The sequence below is a fragment of the Aythya ferina genome (assembly GCF_964211825.1).
Source record: "Aythya ferina genome assembly, chromosome: 15".
Taxonomy (NCBI): domain Eukaryota; kingdom Metazoa; phylum Chordata; class Aves; order Anseriformes; family Anatidae; genus Aythya; species Aythya ferina.
The window spans coordinates 2,626,377-2,651,162 of record NC_140314.1 but is presented as its reverse complement, the minus strand read 5'-3'; the positions used below and the strand labels follow the sequence as shown (position 1 = coordinate 2,651,162).

The following is a 24,786-nucleotide window of genomic DNA, read 5'->3' as shown; positions in this document are numbered from 1 at the left end:
CAGTGCATAGAGCATCTCCCGAATCCACAGCTCTGGTGCTTGCTGAATGCCCAACAGGTAAATGTGCTGATCTATGCACACCTTTCTGTTTTCTCGATACTAGATCATGAACAAGGCCTTACAGTAACAGCAAGAAAACCAAGCTGGGCCATGTTCTCTCCATAAACCAAGAAAAGAATCTGCCTGTCTCCAGCTCTCAATATATGATTCAAAGACAGACAGCTTACACATCACATTGTACATTAAACATGAGACTCCTTTTTGGCTAAAAAGAATATTTCTCTTGTGTTCCAGACAAGACTGCAGGCAAAGTCGGCTGGGACACATTCCCTGCCCAGCTCCTGCACAGGCAGAGGCAGTACAGAGGACAGAGGATGGAAACGACTGTGGCTGTGAAGCGACAGGCTTAGGACGACCCGGACACCACCGCCAGCTGCACAGCACTAAAGCACAATGCCACAACGCAGAAGCAACGGCGCGGCGTCATTCACCTCAGCCTCGTGGCCTGGGGGGTGGTGGGAAGGAGTCAGGACATGGTGGGAAACAGAGCAGGAGGACGGGATTTCCATCACGGGAGTCTCTGCCCCCTCCAGCGTGTCTGGGATGGCTAAAGAGACATTCTCACAGCTCAGCGCTTCCTTAAAATCAGGGAGATAAAAAGCATCAGTAGCAGAGCAAGGTGGTTTTAGCGCTCCACACAGACCAGGGCAATATAGAGCATCCTGTAACACCTTCCTGGGTGCCTGTGCCACCATCAGAGGCAGGATTTGTTGCACGGAGCCCTGTGTATTTAAGCCCCTCAGTGCTGGCAGGTTTCTAGGGCTAAGAAGAGGCTCTGCACATGAAGTGAGCAACCTCAGGAGGAACCTGAGGCTCCTGATCTGCTCAGGAGCTACTCATGGATCAGGAAAACTCAAGGAGAGAGAGCTCAGTTTGCAATCAGAGCCTGTGTAAAAGGATGTGCCCTCTCGTCTCCCGCTGAAAAAAGCAACCTGGGTGTTTATGGTGCACTTTCCTGCAGAAATCTCTATTAGAAGCTCTATTTAAATAGTGAATTCCCCATCGCTATGTAACCAAATTCCTTTTTACTTGATTTAATAGAGTCTGATGGATTTCACAAAAATCTAATTTAATGTAATTTAATCGGAACCCCTCTCATTGATTTTGCAGTAGATTTATTTGCAATCAGAGTGACAAAGGAACTCCATCTTCACTCTTAATCATACTCTGCTGACATGGGATGAGACAATTATCTCATGCCCTTCCTTTATTTCCCCCTACTTCTGATTGCCCTCATTTTCTAGAGGACTAGTAAAACTCAGATAGAAGGTAGCATCTGGAAAATCAACCCCAGAAGCACCACTTTCTTGACAGGGGACCTTGACAATTCCCAGGGCCGTGCCCTGAGCAGAGTGTGAGCCAGCAGAAAGCTGCATGTTTACAGACAAGCCCTTCTGAGCTGCATGCTACAATTTGCTTGAGGCTTCTCCGGAAATCCCCAAATGGGGCTAAAAAGAACCTGAGCAGGATTTCTGTGTCTGTGTGAAGGGAATTTGTGCCATCCCTTTCATATGTGTCAGGATTGTCAGGGCCAGAGAGCCCAAGGCTTTAGGAGATTGCTCCCTGGTGCTGCTGCTTATGCTAAAATGACAAGGACCAATGTGCTGCCTGGGGAACAGGACAGGGACATGTGGCTCTATGCTTCTGAACTTAAAATTCATGATCTTTGACCTTCAACTCTTCCCTACAACAACAATCAGGACAGTGTTAGCCCTGGAGAATGTTTCTAGTGGCCTTCCTCCTCGGGGAACCCTCCTGAGATGACTCAAGGTGTGGAGGTAGTGGTGACATCTCTGCTGGAGGGGGGTGCAGGAAAGCTGCCTTCCTCCCACTCTGCCTCATCTCCTGCCTGCTTGGCTCGGTGTTACTCGGGATCAAACAGCAGTGGCTGGCAGGAATTGTCCCCTCCCTACCCCAAGCACAGGAATAGCAGACACCTCGTGTGAACCATTACCAGGGCTTGGTGCTTCGCCTGCACTGCTGACTCCGACTTCACAGCCTCCTGACTTCTGTAGGGTGCCCTGCTGTCCGGGGCCACCCCTCCTCCCCTGCTCCCACTGGTGGCCGAGGTGGTTGCTCCTCTGGACATCTCCAGCTCGATCTCTGCATCCATCTCAGCATCCTCCTTGGCCTCCTTGTTGCTCTCCTCCAGGTGCTTCATCAGCACTGCCACCACCACGTTGACCAGGACGAACTGTGCAATGAGGACGAAGGTGACGAAGTAGACGGGAGAGATGACGGGCAGGTAACTGAGGCAGTGCTTGTCTTCCCGAGTGCACTCCCGGAGGGTATCCTGAAACAGGGAGCCAGCGGTGAGGGATTAATGAAGTCTGGGGCTCCAAATACAGAAACAACCAAAGACGACCAGAAAAACATATAATTACATAACCCAGACACAATGGCTTGCGTGTACAATCTAAATGAATGGAAGGAAACATGGACACCATGAATTACAGCATCTGCAAAGAGGAGGATCATGTTATGTCCCAAAGGCACAGGGCAGAGTCCATGGTTACTTCTCCCAGCTACAAGAACAGGCACAATTTGCCTGAAGTATAATAAATCTTAAAAAAATGAAGTTTCAGGTTGAGCAAGACTTAGGCCAAATTATTCTTTGAAAATGTTTGTCTTTTAAATGGAAAAGTTTAATTTGTATGTTTTAAAAGGAAGCTTTTTTTTTTTTCCACACAAGAGGTGCCTCAATTTGTTTGAAGTTTGTAACTATATCTAGAGAGAAAACAAAGAACCCGGAGGGAACGTGCACACACCTTCATGATGCCATTCCAGTTGTCCCCCGTTGACACCCTGAAGAGGGTGAGGAAGGCCATGCCGAAGTTGGTGAAAGTTGCATGCCGGCTCAGACCTTCGCACGGATTTTCTTCACTGCAGTCTGCAGGAGAAAGAAGTGGAAGCACGTCAGTAAAGCCAAGTTTGGCAGCGCTCCTTCAGAGCTGCACCCATGGTCTGCAGCAGCAGGGAGGATGGCTGTGTGGTGAACCCACAGTGGTCTTGTGCAGCCACGCTCATCCTGGTGCAGGCAGATGAGAAAATGGATGGTAACACAGTGTGGCTTAAGAGGTCCAGGCTGACATTAGGCAAGGTGTTTTTACATGGAGGGAGGCAGGGGAGCTCCATCCTTGGTGTTCAGGATCTGGCTAGACAGATGAGGCTAGATGGAGCCTCAAGGAGAGGATGGCTGGGGGCCTCCAGAGGTCCACCAACATTTTCCTGATTCTCTTGACTTAGCCTCAACAGGCAGAGCCAACACAAGGTGATCTAACAGGAGGTGGAAGCAAGAAGGCTTTTGCTGGGGTGTCTCAACAAACACTGCCCTATGGTACACTTTGTCTGCTATCCTCTTGATTGCATTCCTCGCCTTGATTATTTTTTAAAGGGCACATCTACGGCAAGGGATATTTCTCTGCAATAAAGTAGAGCAATTTTGTATTTTTTTTCCTGAGAGTTAATATACTAATGAATGTAAATTGAACACACGAAATATCCCTCTTTCCATAAACCACAGGATCATTATATTTTCATGATGACAGGCAGCAATAGCTCCTGCAAGGGAGTTTCACTACTGAGCGTTTATTTCAGAAGCAAAAAAGGAAGGAAAATGAAAAAAGCAAATAGGAAAATCCCCCAAAAGACCAGTCCTGGAGGAGTGAGTGCTGATGGTTCTTGCAGCTGACATGCACCAGCAGTGATTGGGGAAAAAAAAAAGAAGCAAAAGTATTTCTCATTTGAAGTCCGGGTGGGAAGCAGTGTGCTGACTGCCTGCTGTTTGCCCCAGACACAATCAGGGCTTTCCCAGTCTCTGACCACGTGCTGTGGTTACCCGGGGGCTGGCACTAGCAAGGTGTGTGCGTGGAAACACAAAGACAAAGAGGACTCAGAGCAGCAGAAGGTGCCTCTGTGAATAAGACATTTTTTCAGCTCTGTGGCTGAATAAATACATGCCCATATATCTAGACACGCAATATAAAACATACAGTATTTCATTTGGGGTGGATGCTGAACTAATTTTTTTTCCAGAACCTGTGGAGACTTAAAAATAATTTGTCTTGGGTTGAAAGAAATATTCTGCTTTCAGGCATTTGTAATCTGAGCATAGGGCTGGACTCATAAAGGGGATTAATGACAGCCATAAAATCACCGTGGAGGACGGGCCCTTCTGATGCTACCAGGGATGTAAGCATTGAGGAGGCTGCAAGAGGGCAGGCATGTCTCCTCTGAACAGCACGTTTAAAGGCAGTGGCTGCCTTGCCCAGCGTAGCCAGGTTTGTAGTCATTTCTCTCTGCCTCTGCCTGATGTTTGGAGTGGTGGACACACGCACAACTGGCTCTGCAGCATCCTTGAGCTGGAGGAATAAATGATGCCGGACAATCAGGAACCAGGGGATGCTTCCTGATTTATGCAGAAAAAGGAAGGTGATGCTGAGAAGAACAATGGACAGACAAGACTTGGGCAGCTGGAAGAGCAACGTCAGCCAAGTGCAGAAAACTAATAGAGTGTGGTGGAAGCTCTGAGGAGGGACATGTTTATGGTGGCATCCCTCCAACATGAATCTGACTACCATCCAGCTCTGCAGGCTCATGTGCTGTCTTAAGTAGCAAACTTCCATCTTTGTGAACATAACCATGCTAGACAATTATATTTAAACAGTAAATAGTTCCTCTACAGCCAAGAGTGGTGTTGGACAAACCTCTAAATGTGTGTGCACATTAGGCAGGTTCTGTATTACATCCTTATGTGTCATCTGCGACCCTGAGATCAAGAGAAAGCTTTAATCTTCAGAGTCCGAGCTGTGAAGCTAAGTAAGACCCAAGAATAAGAGAGAAGAAAGGAAACAGCTAGATATCAAATAAATATCAACCGGATGAAATAAATCGTGTCAGGCACATTACTCACCTAGCTTGCCAAACAATTCCACTCCCAGGGCAGCATAGATAAAAAACAGGAGCATAAAAAGTAGGCCAAGGTTCCCTACCTACACAAGGAGAAAGCAGAAGAAGGGTCAGGCAAGTTGAGGTCACAAATTAAATTGCTCCATCACATATTAAATATAAGCAAAAGAGGGACACTGGTAGCCAGAGGCTAATCGTTATCTCCCCTGGCTTCCAACACCCTGGTCTCCTTCCACGAGTCTGCTTTAAGAGACCCAGAGAAGCCTCCTGAGTGGGGAAAGGAGCAGAAGCAAAGCTGTTTCTGTGCCTCTCCATCCTGCTTGCACTTACCTGGGATGCTGCATGCAGTTGTACCGTGGCCAGCCTCAGCGGCACTCAGCACCACACGTCAGGACGTGGCAGTTTAAGTGACCTGGTGCTCTGGTCTGAGCTTTAAGGCCTCACCCTTCTGCTTGCCAGGACTGATTCTGAGCACGAAGGCAGAGGGTTTCAGTACCGTGACATTAATGAGACACGTCTCAAGCCACAGGAGGAGCTGCCTGGTTTTCTAAGGTTTTGCTGGCCTGGAGGGCTTTTGGAAAAGGAATACGTGCAAGAAATTTACATCTTACTCTAGAGTAAGATGCCTTGCAGAGACATTTACAGCTTTTTCTCAACAACTACCTGAATTTTAGCTTTTGGTGTCTCAAAAGAAAAACCTCATTCCACATGCTACCACTCAGGCACCTTGCAGTCTGAGCGCTGCGGTGTGCTGCCATTAGGTATCCGCATGCATTTGCAAAGTGGCTGAAGGGGATGGTAATAGAAGTGCAATGATGCTAAAGGGAACACAAAGGTTATTAATAACAATGGCATTACAGTTATCTGCACTGGAGTCTAAGCCTTTAAAACATCTCAAAGAGCAGATTAGGAGTGATTCAGGCAGAGAATGTGAGGGGCAGAGTGGCCTGACCAGCTAACTACCTGCATTTTACCTGCAACTAACTCTGCCCCCATTTACCTTTCCTGTCCCTTTTAAGTGTCGTGTGTCTATTGACTCGTAATGGAGGTAGAGTGATTGCTCTCCCATTAGATAGGGTGTCATGAGCTTCATTTTATCTCTAAGGAAAAATGATCAAGGTGGTGATTCAAGTAGAGAGGCCAAGGGATGGATGATCTCTAAGGTATCTTCTAGTGAACTCTTCAGTCAGAGAGAGCTTTCTTCTCTAGGGCAGCACAGCCACAGCACTGATGGTTATTTTGACCATGTTGCTTAATTTCATTATTGTGGTTATCAATACGATATCAGTTATTATCAAATTAACACAGCTATCACTTTTATTTTTTATTTTTCTTGTATTAAAGAAGTGGCAATAGTGAAATTATCCAGCGGAGACTGTAATTGCTATAAAGTCTAAACTGTCTACTACACATAGAGCTTTGCAATTCCACTAACATTATTACCATACTCCAGGGAATAATAGAGATAATACAGTGATGTGGATGGCTGGTCTGGATTATTTCTTTGCATGTACTGCCTTCTGGAATAACGCTTTTTAGCTCAAGCCTGCTGGACCACTGATGGTTTGTACGACATTAGGAGGCAGTCTGCAAAATGACTGCAAATCAGAAAATATGGGAAAACAGGCAGAGGCACAAGTGTACACACACCCTGCCAGGGAGGCAAATGAGCAAATAATTAAAGGGAAGGAAATTAAAAGTGATAAACAAGTTTTCTAGGTTGAGCGTAAATTAAAGCCTGATGTTGTAGCACTGCAGAAGAGGGTCTTGGATTTTTTTCAAAGCAGCCTATAAGCTGAATATTTTACTGCTATTTTAATGTTTAATAAATCAGCCTGCAAACTTTTGGCATTGATGAAATTCCAAGGAATTTAGACTAACATCAAAGTTATTACCAGGTTATCAGTCAAAACTATTGCCTACCTCCCCACATTCAAAGCATGACTGCCTTGCACGCATAAGTACTGATAACTGGTAATTCTGAACTAAGCCAACATTTGCTCATAAACAATTTGCCTTGTGTGCATTTGGAAAACATTCTGTATTTAAGATTGTGACTACGTACTTTACTGAACCAACATGTCTCATAACTAGTCCTTCAAAGACCAGTTTACACTCATGGGGCTGCTGTACAGGCTGCTCAAGGCAGCTCAACCACAGGCATACTCTAGAAATGCTTAGCAGTGTGTCTGTAAGTGTGGTGTTTGCTGCTGCTTGAGGTTGCTTCTGCCCTTGGCTGAGAGCAGCCCCAGGGGCAGTTTCAAAGCTTGGCTGATGCACAGGATCTCCTGGGAAGTGACTGAGGTCTGACACTGAGGTGGAAATGTGGCCACGTGGAAGAGAAAGGTGGGAGACAGAGGCAAGCGAAAGGCTGGTGGCACCAAGTGTACTGTCATTAAACTCCATCCCACCTTGCACCAGACATCTGGAGCTGCTCTGTGGTGTAAGCCAAGAAGCAGGTTGTTTCCCTTGTGCCCAGGAACACCCCGCTGCCCTGACCACCCCTGCAGATGTAACAGCCACAGGGATGTGTGGGCAGCTCGTGCCTCCTGCAGCTGGACAGGGCATGAGCTTCTCCGCAGCACAAGAACACCTGATGCTCAAGAGAAAGAGGCTGAGCAAATGGCTTACCTCTCAGGCACCCCAGCAAAACCATTTGGTCTGTTTGTGCAGCTCCTGGCTCTGCTGAACCAGCACAAGTCAGTGCCAGATTTAATATTTTGTCTGTCTTAACCTGTGCCTTTCTGGTACTTGTCCCTCAGGATGGGAAGGGAAAGGAAGGTCCTCTTCAGCCTGTGGCCTTCACCAAAGCATGAGCACGGAGAAGGACCCAAGGCTTGCTCCCAGATATGGGCTGAGGCAGAGGCAGCGGGGTCAGCCAGCGGCTGCTGAGCCGCCGAGAAAGCAGACTGCATGTGTGTCTGTGACCTTGAGTGAGTCATTCCCCTCCTGTAACTCGACGTACCCATTTGTAATACCCTTGCGGATAGGTAATTAATGCCTCTAAAGCACTTTGAGATCTACTGAGACCAGACAAGAAAAAGATTGCGTGTGAATCATGTTGCTGTGAGGAACGGGAGGGAGCAGGAGCGCATCCAGGCACTCTTCTCCAGCATCCAAAGGCTGGGATGCCTGTGCTGGACTCTCCATCAGGGACAGAGATCCAGCTCTGGTCAGCAACCTCAGCTTTGGCAGCCAGGCAGGCTCTGAAAAGTGGTTCTGCTCTAGCAGCTCCGAACAGGTCAGCCCATGCTCTGTTTATCCATCAAACTCCCCCTGACTTGGGCTGGTGCCTTTGGCTGGGCAGAGAAAACTACAAATAACCCCTCTCCCTGTCAGCCAGGGGCTATCCATCATCTGCCATGGCTCCAGTGCTGGGGGGAGGCTGGGGCCCATAGGGAGTGAAGCAGAGATGAAGAACGTCTTGGAGATGTTGTTGGTGCCCTGAAGTACCCCAGAGAAGCCACTGCTGCAAAAGCCTTGGAGTAACCCTGCTCAGCAGTAAGAAAAGCAACTCCGTTCTCCACACATCCAGCAAAACCCTTTTCCCACTGCTCCTGCATGGTCTAGGAGGCTGTCTCTGCTTTAGCTATTGCAGACTTCACTGCCATTAGCTTTTCCCTCTCCCTAAGGACGGCTGCAGTAGCGAAGCACCACCACATGTCCCATCAGAGCCCAGCCTCAGACCTACGCCAGTAAAAAACTGGCATCTGCAGACACAGGAACACAGAGAAACTACAGCAGGTTGTGTTAGCTTGATATGTAAAGTGTTGTGCCTCCCAAGTGATAAAAAACCGATGCCAAGCTACAGGAGGTGTGATGTACGTTCCCTCTGGGCACAGGCTGGTCCTGCTGTCAGTGGGATGTATAAAGGATGAAATCTGCATGATTCTCCCATTTCTCAGCTTCCCTTTGTATTAGATCACACCGCTGTGAGCAAGGCCGTTTCCCTTGTGGATCACCGTGCCTCTGCTCCTCATCGGAGCATCACACGAGGACAGTGGATCTCACCCGCTGTGGGAAGCCTCTCGGGATGCTGAGATGCCAAGGGCTAGAGGCAAGTTACTGCACTCGTTATTAATGTGCTGATCACGTACAACAGGACGCCAGCCACCTGGGCACCATCACTCCTCTGTCGCACTGTCAGCTGGGCGATCCTGCCCAAATCCCTCAAGAGCCTGCTGTCCTCTGCTCTTCCTGCTCTTGGAGAGGCATTGATGAAATACAGGTCTGCTGCTGTCCCGCTCCTGCAATGGCTGGCTGAGGCACACTACAGTTCTTCTTGTGCCTCTTCCTGCTCTGACATCAATTATTTCTGCATCGCTGGCCCACACCTTGGCATTTCAGTTGTCCATGCAGGCAAAGCACACACAGCTCCCTGGGATGCCTGTCAAGAACAATTTCTCATAAAACTAAGCCTCTGCCAATCCTTTCCAAGGACATGAGTCCTCCTCATCTTCCTTCCAGCACTCTTGAGCCAAAGCAATAATCTTGGAAGCAAGAAAACACAGGGTAATTTATGCATTAAACCCAAGAGAAAATGGGCACGTTTGTCTGCTTGGAAAACAGAGGCCATCTGTGTGAATCCCAGGACTAGGGAAAAGGGCCAGACAGACACCCTTGAGGCTCAGATCACCTTGTTGGTGCAAACACAAGGCCACTAGCTGACCTGAACCAGCTCCCCTTTCTGTGTATCCCTTCAGCCCCACAGAGACCAGTGCTAAGAGCCAGCAGAACAGTGGTTTCTTAGTGATTTCTGTTTCCCTTCTCTGCTGACATCTTGCAGACAGCTCTGCAAAGCTCTCTGGTGTGCAGCACAGCACACACCTACCCCTCTTCCAGAATCAGTCGCACCTGAAACACTTACTGGTAAGACATTTCTATTCTTGTTCTCTGAGCTTTGCAGTCATTGTGGGTTTTCAGCATCTGGCAAAAGCAGGCTATTGTTTGTGTCCCATAACTGCTGTTAGACAATGCCAGAATATGTCTTCAAGAGCTGGAGATAAGCACAGGAACTGCACCACCAAGAAGAGCTAAACTCCTGGCTAGGAGCAGATGAGAGACTGTCCTTCAAGGGACTAATAGGACGAGGAGTTCTTCACTTTTTTTCTTGGCACAGACTGTATGTGGGGGGAGTTCCAAGCTTTGAAGACAAGGAGGAGGTATACTGTACAGTCCTGCATTTAATTAATGTGCTGTCCACAGACCAAGTGAGAAAAAAGAAGAAGAACCCAGATGGTTTAAATAGATGGGCTGGATTTCACTCTTAGTCACAGGGGTGCAAAGCAGGAGTCACTTTAACAGAACTGGAGTGGTGCAAATGAGCATCAGGAAAAAGAGGATAAAAAACTGTACAGACCACCCTGCAAAACAGGCTCTCTTCAGCTGTCAGATTGTGTTTTGTCTTTGTAAATGTCTCATTTACTTTAGAATTAAAACCTCCTTTATTTGCTGAAGTGAAATCATAGCATCAAAAAGGCTGATGGAAAACCAACACGCTTTGCTCCCTCTGTGTTTGCTGCTATTCCTGCTAATATGACTTGATGGGAAAAGTCCACATTTTACTATGGTTGGCCCTGCACAGCGAGGGTGGCAATTGGCCTGGATTCCTCTTAGTCCTCGCTGTCAGGAGCAGCACTGGCAGCTCAGCACTGGCTGTAGGCTTTCTTACTGGCAATCGATACCAGAAGTGCTGTGCAGAGTGAGCAAGGCTGCTCAGTACAGAGGATTCACTTACACAAGGAGCATTTTAATCCAACCAAACATGAAGTTGCAAATCCAGGAGTCAAGTGTGGGCCATGCTACAGAAAAGGTGAACTGTACTTTGGAAAGTAGGGGATGTGAAAGAGACTAAAGGATTACCGTCGAATAGGAGTCCTCTGGAGCAGACATTGCTTACAGAACTGATGTAACCACCAGATGTATAAGCAAGTGAACAGACAGCTGAAGCATAAGGGTGGTATAATTCATTACACAGCCTTAAAGGAGCCAGAGATCATAAAGAGGAGGAAAAAACTTGAAACAGATCTTGAAAATCTGCTTGATACTGAGAGATTAAAAGATTTCAATGTTCTTCTATTTGTGAGAGTGCAAGAGATTATTTTTTCTCTTTATTACCTCCACAAAGGAGAAGTTCTAAAAGAAAAAAGCAAAGTGACATCCAATGAAAAAACAAAATTGGCTAATTCAGACCAAAAACACCAGATTTTTTTTTTACCAGAAGGAATAAACACCTACTGGAAGAATGTATTTCATCAGCAGGGGATGGTTGATTCCTTAACACTTCCCCTACTTAAAAGAAGATGGGGTGGCTTTTAAGATGTGTTGGAGTTCAACCCAGAGCTCTGGGGCTTGTGTTATGCTAGGAGCAGGCCTCCGTGGTCACAGGGGAGTTTTTGATCTGTGAACAGCAGGACTGAACTGGCTGAACTGGGCCTGGCAATTTCTAAGCGATGAAGTCAGAGCTGGTCACGCTAGCCCAGCTCTGTTTTTAGCTGCTCTGTTTAAATCAGAGGATCTATTTCAAGTTTACACCAGTGCAAGAGATTTTAGCACTTCATGCTTTAGAGCCCCTGACAGGTTTCTTTCATCCTCCAGAAGGGAACACCGTGGTTCAGAGTTGAGGCTGATGGTGCCTTTCTGGGTGACCCTGGCCCCACTACCAGGTCAACCAGCTGTGAAATTAGAAAACTTGTGTTCCTGTTTGAAAAGGAGATACTGCCTCAAGACCTTACAGTAGGGGGTAAAAGAACCCACACAGCACGAGCGCAGATGGTCTATGGCAGGAATGTGATGATTCCTTCAAACTATCCCAAATGCTTGCTCGGTCTAAGAGGGCATGGAGATAGTGGACAAAGACGGTGCCATTTTGAGACCTTTCCCTGACTGTTCTTTCTATCTCTCTTGCTTCTCCTTTTTTTGTACTCCTTTATTCCATTTCCTGATTTTCAGATACCTGGTGAAGGAGAAGATCACTGTGAAGGGGCAGACACCAGGTTACTAGACAAGAAGGCTACAGTAGGGTAGGAAGTCCTCCTGCACTGAAAACAGAAGCTTAAGGTCAGCCTGTATTCCAAGAGAGGGGGCTTAGCCTGTACTGTGACATCCTCAATATTGGATCAAAATGCTAACATTCCCCAAGGCTGGGGATAGTTGGTTCTCTAGGTGTTACTCAAACTCTCCCTGCTGCTGAATAGAAACAAGTAAGAAGCTGATGAAGATCACCCAAAAGAAAAAGAAAAATATGTGCACTGTAATGACTATCTTATTATGGTAAGCCCATAAATGGACATTCTACAAACACCAGAGAATGTTTTTCTTTTTTTTTCTCCCCAAAAGTTAATGAATAAACATGGAATTCAATTCTGTCACTTAGACACATTCAAGGAGGATTTTCCAGCTGTGGCTCTAGGCCGCTAAATTAATTGCAGTAGGAACTCTTCCCCTCCCTTTGAAATGAAAACTGTAGCTTTATGAAAAGTGATCATTGTGGGAGAGGTGTCCCCAAGCTTCCCTTCTTATCTTCTGAATTACATTGAGGGGCAAAGTGGCATTTTTATCAGCACAAGATCTGTTTGGAATATCCCTCAGGATTTCCCTTTAAAAGAGACTTTAGTTTGAATGTTAAGAAAAAACACCCCAAGGAAACAAAAAGCCTGGCCTGCAGCCACCCTATTGTTTTTGGATGAAAAAAACAAGGCAAAAGAGAAAATATGCTCTATAATCACAATGCTTTCGAAAGAAAAATAATAGACACAAATCAAATGCTTTTTTGAAATGCCAAAACAGGGGTCAAGTTGGTAAATTCCATACTTTAGTCTCAGCCAAGATCCTTCACTGAAAAGGAGATATGAATACCAAAGGGCAAATGTCTCAGATTAGAAACATCTTTATGGCAGTGATGAAAAGTAGATAGGCCTTTCCAAGAAAAAGAAATTCCCCTTGTTTCCCAGTTCATTTTCGATAGATCATGGGCTTCTTGTACTCAGCAACTAGCTCACAGAGGTATATTTGGGTAATTACATACACTAGTTCTACTAATTCTCATGTGGCCTCTCATATTCTGGAAGAGATGTCTACACGGTGTGTGCTTTTGGCCAAGCCTTTGAGATGTGATCCCTCTGCAGACAGCTGAAGCTCATCAAGATGTGACCACCCACCATGGTGTGCTGCCATCTCCCCTGTGCTGATGGGGCTGTGCTGGGGAGAGGGGAGGCCTGACTCTCCCAGTCCATCCCAGGGCACACCACGCTGGCTTTTACACCAAACAGAGCAGGTCCACTCATACATTTCCTTCCAGAACTTCCAGCTGTGAGATGTTCTGGATGGGTTGAAAACTTAGAACTTGTCTGCCCATGCTTCTTGAAGTGTTACATCTGAACTGCCAGCTCACAGGAGAACACCACAGAGTTCCCCTGCCTGATCCTCAGTGGTCTGGCACCTCATGTTGCCAGCTTCTTCTGGGCAAAGCAGAGAAGTATTTCCTGTCTAATCTCAGAGCATCTTGTACAGGGGTGAGTGAGTCCACAAGAATCTACAGTCCCCACCTCCAGTGCTGTCTGGTTCTATGTGAAATAGGAAAGTGTAGGCAGCTGAGCTGACTCTGAAGACTGAAAGATTAAGAATCAGACCGCCAAAACCACAAACTAGCAGAACAAAACTTAAATAGCACGAGATTTTAAAAACAAAGGGGCCCTAAACTTGGAATTCTTCTATGTGCTTTAGATTCTTTTGGGGTAAGGGTACAAGTCAGCAAAATTTCTATCCTTCTCTTTTCAAATAAATTGACCCACATAAAAGTGGTCCCAGGAACTGAACACTTGAAGTATCCTATTAATTATCATTAAGATTGGCAGAATCTTTCTTCCTCTTGCACCACATGAGAATACAGTGATTTGAGACCCCACTTCAAGCTTTTAACACTCAAAAACGTCTCTCCTATTTGGCTTTTAAAGTCTGCAGCTCCTCTGTCAATGCATGTCAATAACTGTGGCTGCTCGTCTCTCACAAAGAGAACTGCTGAGCTGGAAGCTATCTACTTCCCATGCTTTCACTAACAGTTTTCTCATTCTGTTCTGGTGTTTCCCAAACTCTCCAGTGAATTCTGCATTTTAAAAGAGCTCTATCTACAGCAATATACTCTCTGTTAACTCTTTTTCCATCATCCTGGTTCTCCCATCTAACACAGGCTATGTGGGCAGGATGTACCGTGCAAAACTTCTCTACCAAAGCACTGGTGGCAGTGGAGAAAGCTGATATCCTCCCCAGGTGGCTTCCAGTGCCCACCAAACACCATGGCACAGAGCTATCCCCAGGCCCAAAAGGTGCAGTCCACCAAGAGGAACAAGCTGGGCATGGATAAAGTCTGGAGGCTTACCTGGGGAAGCGCTTGTACCACTGTGTCCAGGAGAGCTCGCATTCCGGTGGCCATTTTAAGCAGTTTCAGCACTACAACGAAAACCAAATCCCGGTCAGCAGGGCTGGGAAATATCTCAAGCAAAACCCATAAAGGAAAAATATAGCTTCACATCTTGTAAGAGAGGGCTCACATCTCTCTTGCATTCGTTCACACAGATGGCAAGCTCACTGCACCCTGGTAGGGCCCACAGAACATCCAAACATCCTGACTACATCCCACACCAACTAATGTTAACGACGTTAGTAAAAGAGATTAAAAGCCACAGAACTCCAGCATGCCCTAGCAAGAAACTAGGCGACTGATGGGGAGACACTTCCTCAGGGAAAAGCATCTTTTTTAACTCTGATCCTCCCTTCTCCACCAATTCTGATCTTGTCTAGTGTCAGTACAAAAGGGCTGTGATCCTGGGTATGAATCAGAGACCAATTTGAGACACTTCAAACACCCACGGTACCCCACCTAGCTGGTTTCTGGTTTGACATTCTGCAGGCTTATCTGCTAACTGTTCTCAAATCAAACTGAAACAGCAGGACTAGAAGAACAAATGGCCAAACCGTTTCCTGACGTGTCTGGAGGGATGGCTGAAGACCTATGGAGCAGGCCGTACCTCTTGCTATTCTCAGCACCCGCATGATGCGTATTATTGTGGGATTGATAGGCAGTGCAGCATTCATCTCAATTTCCTCCAGTGTGATTCCCACAATTGATAAGAGAACTATGGCCAAATCCAGCTGATTCCACCTAACAAAGAGAAGAAGGACAATAAAAAAAGAATTGTATATTGACAGACATCCAAGAGCAGAGAATTAACTGTTAAAAATGATCACAAGCAAATTCCAAATTCCCCTCTTCTGTCAGATCTTGTGTGTGGGATAAAATCAACTCACTGAAGCTGGCACAGCCAGTCCTTAGCTACAAGCTGCTGCTGGCTCGGATTGTACTCTGGGATGTTCCACTTCCCAGTCCCTATTGTTCCCCCATATCCAGTTGGAGCCACTTTCAGGGACAAGATACTAGCAGAGGAACCTTTGATGAGATGCAATACAGCTGCTTGCATGTTATGTCACCTGCCCCTTCGATCATTCCACTGGAATAACTTCACTGATTTATAGCCTAACAATTGTAGAGGTCCTTCTACAACAACACTGAAAGACAGTGCGATGTAGAGAAACCGAGTGACTTTCCTACACAATTTCCCCATTAAACAATCCTGCTCATAGCAGCTTCCAACTGTTCAGTCAGGGTAAATGAGGCAAACATGCTGGTTTTCTGGAAAAGCATCTGATCTCACCCTGCTCCCCAGCAAGTTGCCAGACCGCAGTGTGCTCTCACATGCAACCGCTTCTGGCTAACTGCGTGGCAGAATACGATCTGTAGGTCTCTGAAGCTGGGATCTGAAGGCAGTGGGGCTTAACACAACTACCTGTACCTTTGCCAAGGGCCTTTACAAATGCAGCAGTCTGTCAATGGACTGGTTTGGTCCACTGGCAAAACAGATTTGCTTTTGGGACTAAGTTTGTGAGGTTAGGTTGCCAAAACTAATCTTCTGAGGACTACATTGATATCCAACAGGAGAGCTCTAGGCTGAGCTAGTCAGATCTGGCAGAGAGACAGATACTGCCAGAAGGAAAGTATCTAGAATTTTTAAACATTTCCTGAATTCCCTCTGCAAAGCAGTACCAGCAGTTCTTAGGATTTTTAGTTCCTACACAATAACGTTTGCACCTATGGAGAGACAGCCTTTTGCTCTCTCCTGCACACAGTATGTGGTACTACTGTTGTGATGCTACATTTACTCAGCATCTGGCTTTGAAACTGGGTCAATACAGCTCTATCCCAAATGCACAGGAGTTTAAAATACTCTTACCTGTCCTTAAAGAACCTTCGAAAACCAAATGCCACCAACTTCAGAACTGCCTCAAACACAAAAACTATGGTGAACACGTAGTTGCAGTACTTCAGGGCTTCATCCAGGGACTGAAAAGAGAGGCACCAGTTAGACCAACCACACTGTCCTTTCCAAGAATCAGTGTAGAGGGACTGGCAGAAACAAGGGTGACATAAGCACGGAGATGTAAGAAGTAAAGTCATAATAGATTGCAGAGCTTTGTAACAAAATTGCACTAAATCACACAGCAAAACTCAAATAAAAGATTAGAAACTGATGTAAACAAAAACTTCATAAGCACCAATAGTTGTTGTGCTAAAAACAATGAGAGCCATCTATTCTCCAACTTCACCACATAAATTGTTCAGGGTCTGGGGCAGAAAGAAAGCTTTACCCTTTCCCCATCTAATAAAGTTTACTTTTTCTGAACTGTGTAGCCTTGGGTAGAATAAAAGACTTGATGGATGATTTCTTCATTCCAACATGGCAATCCTGAGGACAATGGCTTTGATTAAAACACTCAGAAAAATAAATAATGTTGGGAATGGATTAAGTCTTGCCTTCTTGAAAAATGTTACATCTCTAGAGCTAGGCAAAGTATATCCATATTTGGTGCAATGTTCATTCTCTCTATAGAGCTGCTCTCGGAAGTCAGGAATCCACAGTGTTTATACTTTAAGATGATGAGTGTTTATAATGGATTTTGTTGGAACTGGAGGCCAACAATAGCAAAAGAATCTTGCTTGGACCTTAAAATAGATAGTTGCAGAGTAAAACAGCTCGTTGGTTGAGTAGGGATTTGGAGACAGAGAGGGGAGGGAAGGGAAATTTAGTTAAATGTTGGATAGGTGTATTGCAATAAAAAACAACAACAATAAACTTCAAAATAGACACTGGAAGAAAAAGCTTTTCTGCTTTGTTGACAGAAGAAGCCTCAGGCCATAGGAAAGCTCTCCTTTTCACATTTGTGGGTCAGTCCTAGTAAAATTTTAGTTCATACTCCATTAGCCTTATTCATTTGTTGTTGTTGTTCTGTTTTGTTTTCATACAAAAGCAAGGGAATCAAGCTTTTGGCTGTGGCAAGTGACTGAATGGCAGAGCTGGCCTGTTGGAAGATGGATGTGTGACACTGAACCTGGAGCCTGCTGAGGGTCTCAAACAACAGGCAACGGTGCCAGGGAAGTGGGGTTGGCTGCAGACCCCCACGCTGCTGTGTTTCACAGCCCACATTTTGCTGGACGGCTCTTACCTTTGGCTGGTTGTAGTGCTCCATTGACATGGTGATGACGTTGACGCCGATAATGAACGTGATGAAGAGGTCGAGGTAGTGGCTGGTGCAGAGGCTGTGGATGTACTTCCGTGCCGGAGAATAGTCTGCATAGTAAGGCCTGCGCTGGGCTTCTGCAGGAAAAGACAAAAAGGCAACGCAATGAGTGCAGGCCCTGCTGCTCGGTTGGCAGCCGTCACAACCACACCGTGGCCTTGCCACGTCTTATACACACACGGATGCAGGGCAAAGTCCCTGGGAGAACTGCTTCAAGCAGGCCATGTGCAATGGCCAAGTGCTTCTACCCAGCAGCGAAGTCTTCAAGAACCATGGTGGGGGTTATCAGGCTGAGCCAAACCTCTTGTGCCTGCAGAAGGGACCTCCACACCTTTGACAACCAGGTCCTCTTCTCTCTCAAGTGTTTTCTGTTCTTACCACTGTCTCAGGCTAGAGGACAGCCTTTTCACATAATGGGCCTCTGCCACAAACCAGGAAGGGTGAGAAGTGGGATGGAAATGAGAGACCCAAAGCTCCAAACCCAGCAAAGCTTCAACTCCAGTTTCGAGAAAAGGCCCAGAGTAGGTCTTGTCAGGCTGGACTCTGCCACATCTCTTCTAATCCAGCTGATGTCAGGTATGTTACATATAAGTAGAACATAACCTGAGCTCAGCATCTGCGAGAGAAGGCTTTTGGTGTGTTACAGAGGTCTAGAGAAAACACAGCGATGCCTGTGGCAAAGTAGGGCACATGCGTGAGGGTTACGAGCACACGGGGTAGCATCAACGGCGATGGAGCGGGGTGCTCAGCACTTGGCTCTACAAAGACTATCAGCACAAGCTCCTCTGCAAATATAAGGGCATGATTGCATCTAAAAAATATGTGGGCTATGACCACATGAATTTTGTATCTCTGCCTCTGGGCATGACTCCTCCTTTCTTCTCTTTGAAATAGGGAAATTTCTGCACATGACCAATTTTCCCGGGCTGTTCCAAGGCGAGTGTTTGGACACTGCCCTGTGATTCAATTGTATTTATTGCATGTGTCTCTCTTAAATTAGACTGACCACAAGATAGCCAAGGGCACTCTGATGGAGTCTAATTCTTTTCAAACTTAAGAAATATAAATATTCAAAGAGGGTACTTAAGGCCAAACTGAGCATTACTGTAGATTTTGCAAGTGCAAGAAACAGGTCACACTAAGCCAGGGTAGGATTGTTCTGTATAAAGAGTGTTTTTTTTTTTTTTTTTTTGAGCAAATTCAGCTTTAAATGCATTAGGAGTTGGGAAAAAGTAGTTGTTTCACCTTAAAAATAAGGAGGAAAATAAGTTCAGAAGTACTCAGTGCCCTCCTGAAATACATCTTCCACTCCTCTCATCTTGTTAATATCTTTCAGATGGAGTGACTCTTTTAATGTTTTTTTCTTTTTTTTTTTTTTTTCTTTTCGGTAGTGCAACTAAATGCCAGATTAGAGTCCAAGACACTAAGACACTAAAATAAATTGGATAAAAGGAAACTGAATCTGCTGCTCTCTTTCAATGGCTATTTTTTTTTCCCTGGTAGTTAAAAGTGGAGTGAAGGCATTTTGAAAACATTTCCTTCTGATTGGGGTCACCTGGCCTTATTTTTTTTCTGCTAGTGGGTGTGGAAAAACAAGATGAAAGGAAATGCAATTGTCTTTGAATTCATTTTCATGTTGCTTATGTGCCTAAGTCCTACCAGTCATCTTGGACTGGTAATGCTGTCTTTGCTACTGAGCTCGGCTCATCTTCTGGTATGTCTAAAAAAAACAATAATAAAAATGTTGCAGTAAATATTACTAAAGTCTGTACAATGTGCTTTCATGTGTATTCAGGATTATGACATGCTCTTCTCTTTTTGCTGGAAATGTCTTCTTGGGAATGCAAAAGAAAGCTTCTGGGAAGGTCTGAGAATACCCTAAATGGCCAAACTTTATATTAAAGGCCTATTTATTACGGACTAATGATCGATTAACAGATCTCAGAACATTAGCAGTGACGGGCAGTGTGTGAAACCTGGCTGCACAGTCAGTGACTGCAGCTACTCTCTAACCTGTACAAAGGCAGCCAGTGATTAACTATTGAGTAGAAGATAGATGTTTATTGCCTTTTGTAGGCTATATAAAATTCTAAAGAAAAATCCCAAGAAGACATCTTCCACGTAAAGCTGCTGAGCAGAAATCCTTCTGCACTGCCTGTCAGCAGCACAGCTCCCTTTTTACTTGGACTGGACATTCAAACAATAAAGAGGAGCCACCCAGCCATATCGGAGCGCGTGCTTTATTGCATTAAAGTGTCTCAGAGGTCCGTATCTCTACTCTGTCAGGGCTTAGTGCTGGCTATGTCTGGTCATTGGGTCACTCAGAAAGCTTGGGACAGGTTTAGCTTGAGCCAGGATGAGGGAGCTCTAGGAAATTTCTTTCTTGGTTAGTACGCCCTACACCCCTGAAGCCAGATTAACAGATGAAGAACAGGTCTCCTTGGGGGACACATACAAGGACAGTCTGGGATAAAGTTGACAACGCTTGGAAACACATGCAACAACATGCGGAGTGCAGCAACCCATGCAATGTCCATTAGAGGAGATGCTGCTCATGCGAGGCTAACGGTAATGAGCAGGGGTGTGCAGGAAGGACGGGTGAGCTTCTGCTCTGGGTGATGCCAGTGTTAGGCTGGGGCCATCCCATGAAGGCACAGGGTTTGCAGCAGGGTGAAAGCAGTGAGAGACCAGCCACACAGCTTCACTGCAGCTCTGACCCCCTCTGAGAAGGAAGGGGGGCTGCATTTCAGAGCTCCAAGGTTCCCCAGCTCAGCTGGGTCACTTCATTCCTGGTCCCCTTAGGATCAGGAGCTTCACTTCAGTCGGCAGCACAGCAAGTAGCTCTGGCCTTCTCTCAGTTCAGACACAAATTTGCACCACTTATGAGATTATATCATCTTATTCTCACCAGTTTGGGTGTAAGTGTTCACTGCACACACCTACTGCTATAGCCTGCTCAGCCAGAGACCTGGGCTTGGCAGGAGAACTGTATGAGGAGAACACCGGACCGTAGGGACGTGGGCACAGCAAACGAGGGAGATAGAATGCATCCTTAATTACAGTAGGCAGAATGCAACCTGTGCCTGGTTGCTCCAGGGAAATGGTTCCTGGGATGAGACTCCAGTCAGCCAACTGGCAGACATATATCAAACACAGACGAGCATCCTCTCAGCTGCAGCTGACAGTTTGAGTTGGTGGAAACACGGGAGGCAAAGGAGACACCATCAAACACAGACAAAAGGAAAACCACAGTCCTGTCTCGCCCCCACTTCTGGATGCTGGCTAATGCTTGGATCTCACCTCTCTGAAGAATATTCAGACTTCTTTGCTTGTGATTTTGCTGACATGAAAATGAATGAAGCACTGTCTCCTAGCTAAAAAGCATTTAGGTTGGCATTACAATTGCTAGCTAAAGCTCCTCCATTATTCTCCTCTGCATGAAACATTAGAAAGCCCTAATGGGTTTATAAGCATGCTTGGCACAGAGTAGCTCTGTACCTGCAGCTGCCTGGAAAAATAAGCAAGATGGTTTGATAATTCCCTAGTTGGAAATATTAAACACTAAGATATGCAGCGCCTGAATTTTTAGTTACAGCTCAAATGTTTCTGCTGGCTACAGAGATGGCTGTGGCATTGAGAGGATGGTCTAATTTAAATACCACTGTGTGCTGCCCATGATTGCTCATCCCCAGAGAGAAAGGCTTACAGTCAGTGCTCTGACAGGCAGCTCTGCTGGGTCTTGAAACAAAACCAGCCTCTTCCTTCTACAGTGCCCAGATGCTCAGCTCTGTGTTGGGAAATGCCACGGTTGGAGGAACATGGCTGTGGCCACACTCCTCTTATATGGAGTGGAAATCAGGAACTTTCTCAATTCTCAGCTTTTGGGGTCTTCCCATGAACCCATGACCCACTGTCAGTCCTGCAAGACACTCTCTTCTCCCCAGTTGGGGCCCCTCTGGGCTGTGACAGATGTCTGGAGTTTCCAGCACTGTTTTCAGCATGCAGTGTCACCCAGACCCCACTCACAGCCCTTGAAGCCCAGGGTACTGCCTGCATCTGACCTGACATCAGCGACTGCTGGCTTCCCAGCAGATACAGGCGGGTTGGGTTTGGCCCCGTGTCCTGAAGACAGAGAAGATCGAGCTGATCCACGTGGTTTTAATCAAAAACTTTAATCTGGGGAGGCTGTTTTCAGTCTGTGTCTTCTGAGAACTTCATTAAAAGGTTAGGAGCTGCAGGATGATTAAATTACAGTTCACTTATTTACGCGGTAGATTTAACTGATGGCGGTAGTGACTGTGTCAGAAAAATATTCTACTTTATCTTCAATTTTTACCTTCACAAGAAAAACTATGCCGTGCAGTTCTGCCTTTAAAAACACATCAAATACATTTGTACAGCATATCCTACACCCTGCCCTCCTTTTTCATGTGATCACAGTTAACCTGGCAAACCCACTGCCTCACTGCAGTGCTGGAGTGCTATTTTATGTTCCTCGCACACCAATGGTGCCTGCAGTGCGTGGACTGCAAAAGCAAATTGTGCTCACAAAGATCACTTGATGCTCTCCTTGCCACATCACTGCAAGAGGAGGGTGGGACAGGGACTGAGACACCCACGTCACCAAGGAGCACCAAAAGGGCACTGTCAGGACACAGGTAACAAGCAGTGGGGCAAGCCAAGGGCACCAAAAACTGAGAGCGTGACTTTTTGACTGGCCAAACCCATGTAGTGAGGGGCTGTTTGGCCATGCCCTGCTGCTCCCTGCTCCCAGCACTGGCCCTGGCTGCTCTCAGCTGGGTTCATCACGGCCTGGCTATGAAAGCTGGGCCACGAAAGCTGGGCCACGCAGCCCAAACCAGACACAGATATAAGGGACTTTTGATTTTTGAGCTCCACAGGCCTGCTGCCTGTGGCTGATGACAGACTGAGCACTGTCTGCTCTCTGACCCTGGACCAGACCTTCACAGCCTATGATTCCTACCTTGGATGGGGCTCTCAGGGCACTGACAAGCTGAGGTTTAAACCATTTCCAGGCCTGAGCTGCAGCCTACTTTGCCTAAATGGTGCATTTCTCTGTTTGGAGGTACCTATAGATGCCCAAAGACCTAAAATACAGAAATGGACAAGGTTGCTACACACACAGGACATCATTACAGATAGGTGAGAGGACAAAACGACAAGGTGCCAGGCAGACAGAGAAGTCCAGATGGGTGGATGCTGCTCAGATGGTAAATTTGGTAGCTATGCTGGATTTTACTCCTGTTAACAGCCTTATTTCTTCCTTTCCCTATGGTTTCTTCAGGCTAAATGCTAGAAATGATAGCTGAAGGAAAAGCACGGATTTCTGCTAGGCTTCCAACTGCAGTTTCCTTGCTCCTCCACAGAACCACTGGTCTCCTGTGCATCATCCTGTCCCACAGGATGGTGCACCCATCCCTCTTGCCCACTCCTCCATGTGGGTGATGAACACAGCGCTGGGGCACACGAAAGGCTGCCCAGCATGCCCTGTGTCACCACAGCAGCACGCACACACCAACACTCCAGCAGAGACTCACTACCACACATGGCACCAACCATACCTCCCATCTTTCTGAGTCTGCCGCATTATTTTTTATTTTATTTTTTTTTTTACCAAATCCAATCGTCTTCTACACCACCCAGGAGGTGAAACACCCATTTAAACAAACAAAAACATTAAAATGTAAATAATAATCCTCTAATATGTGTATCTGATATTTGATTTTGCCCTGTTAACAACTCAGGTTTGGATGCCAAGCTATCCATGCTGAACAGAGGCAGGTAGGAGACAGATGCTCTGAGGTAACCTCCTGGAAGCCCTGCACTTGACCAAATGTTTAGACTCTCATTTGCTGAACAGGACTTGATCACCTTCCAGAAAGCTGTCCTCCTCCCTGTGTGCTCTCAGTGAATTCCTACAACCCACATCTGTGTAGTGCCTGGGTCTGCAGCCTGAAACACATCCTTGACTTGATCCTATCTTCATCTAGCTGGATAAAGAGGGACAATGTAACCACGTCCATCACTTCAAGAGGGACTGGCTCTGTTCGGTGTCTGAGCAGTGAGCCACAGACAGGCTTGTAATAAGATTTACTCACTAATCAGGAACAGCAATGAGCTGTGGTTAAACTACCCCTCTATAACTGTACTTCAATCTATTTCCTCTAAGGATGCTTCATGTTCTCTGTTTGCATATAAGTTATTTCTTTGCATATAATGTTTGAGTTTATCCGAGCATCTTCTCGGGTCAGCACACTGGGGTAGAAATACTACACAAGCAGGAGAACTCCTGAGAGCCTGAAACTGATTTCTCTTATTGTGCTTGAAATGCTGCCTTCAGGGTTTCCACTTCTAATCCTAGCTGGAACTTCAAACTCAAAAAATGAAATGGGAAAAAGGAAATGAAATTGCATTTCAACTCTTCTAAATCTCTGAAGAGATTCAATGTCTGTTTGCAGCTGGATAGTTTGATCTAGGCTTCATTTTAACCCACCTACTTAACTCACAACTAGCTAAAATGAAGTGGGCTCGGCCTTTCGTCTGGTGTCAGGTCAGTCAGTCATTAAGGCCCTGTGAAGACCAGGGTGCCGACATTGGTGCTGAGGTCTCCCATGACTCTAATAAAGAGGAGCACAAGAGCAGAAGTGGAGCTGCAGGGGACACAGCTGCCTGCCTTCTGATTCGAGTGTGGATGGATGGAGGAAATTGGCTGGGGATGAGGTTTCTACCAGCAAAACCTCTGATTGCTATGTCCTTACAGCCAGACAAAAGACTATTCAACCTAACTGCAGTTTTCCCTGCTCAGAATGGATACCTAAGGCCTGATGTCTGGGAGACAACTAGCCATTTATCACAAGGAGATATTAGGTCCTTACAACAGATTGATTACACAGCGGTGCAGTGCTAGGCAAAGAGCCACAGGGTTTATGTGGCAAGTGGGGCCAGAAGTACTCAGGCCCTCATCCCTGACTAAGCTCAGCTTTGATCACAATGGCTAGGCCGTGTTCTCTTACTTACTTCTGCAAAATACTTGCCAGCATCTAACACCAGCCATCCCTGTTTGCTAAAATGGTCTGGGAAGTTACAGTGGCTGTTTTCCTGGCAGTTCCCCTGGGAATACCCATGAGAGGTTATAGGCCTGTTCTTGGAGAAGCCCACCACGGAGCA

The 24,786-nt window shown here is 46.2% G+C and overlaps 1 protein-coding gene across 2 annotated transcripts in view; it reads right to left on the bottom strand.

Annotated features, from left to right (window-relative positions):
* Window positions 1-24,786, bottom strand: part of LOC311445096 (voltage-dependent T-type calcium channel subunit alpha-1H-like) — a 117,341-nt gene that overhangs the window by 7,633 nt on the left and 84,922 nt on the right. Inside the window, exons 24-31 of one of the 2 annotated variants that reach the window (XM_084536809.1) lie at window positions 17,524-17,675; window positions 16,254-16,363; window positions 14,994-15,127; window positions 14,345-14,415; window positions 4,973-5,051; window positions 2,829-2,950; window positions 2,015-2,353; window positions 492-638 (exon numbers count right to left, since the gene is read on the bottom strand). In XM_084536809.1, coding sequence (XP_084392935.1) covers window positions 492-638; window positions 2,015-2,353; window positions 2,829-2,950; window positions 4,973-5,051; window positions 14,345-14,415; window positions 14,994-15,127; window positions 16,254-16,363; window positions 17,524-17,675 — 1,154 coding nt within the window. The remainder of the gene's footprint in view (window positions 1-491; window positions 639-2,014; window positions 2,354-2,828; window positions 2,951-4,972; window positions 5,052-14,344; window positions 14,416-14,993; window positions 15,128-16,253; window positions 16,364-17,523; window positions 17,676-24,786) is intronic. The other variant, XM_084536810.1, reaches the window with a different exon arrangement.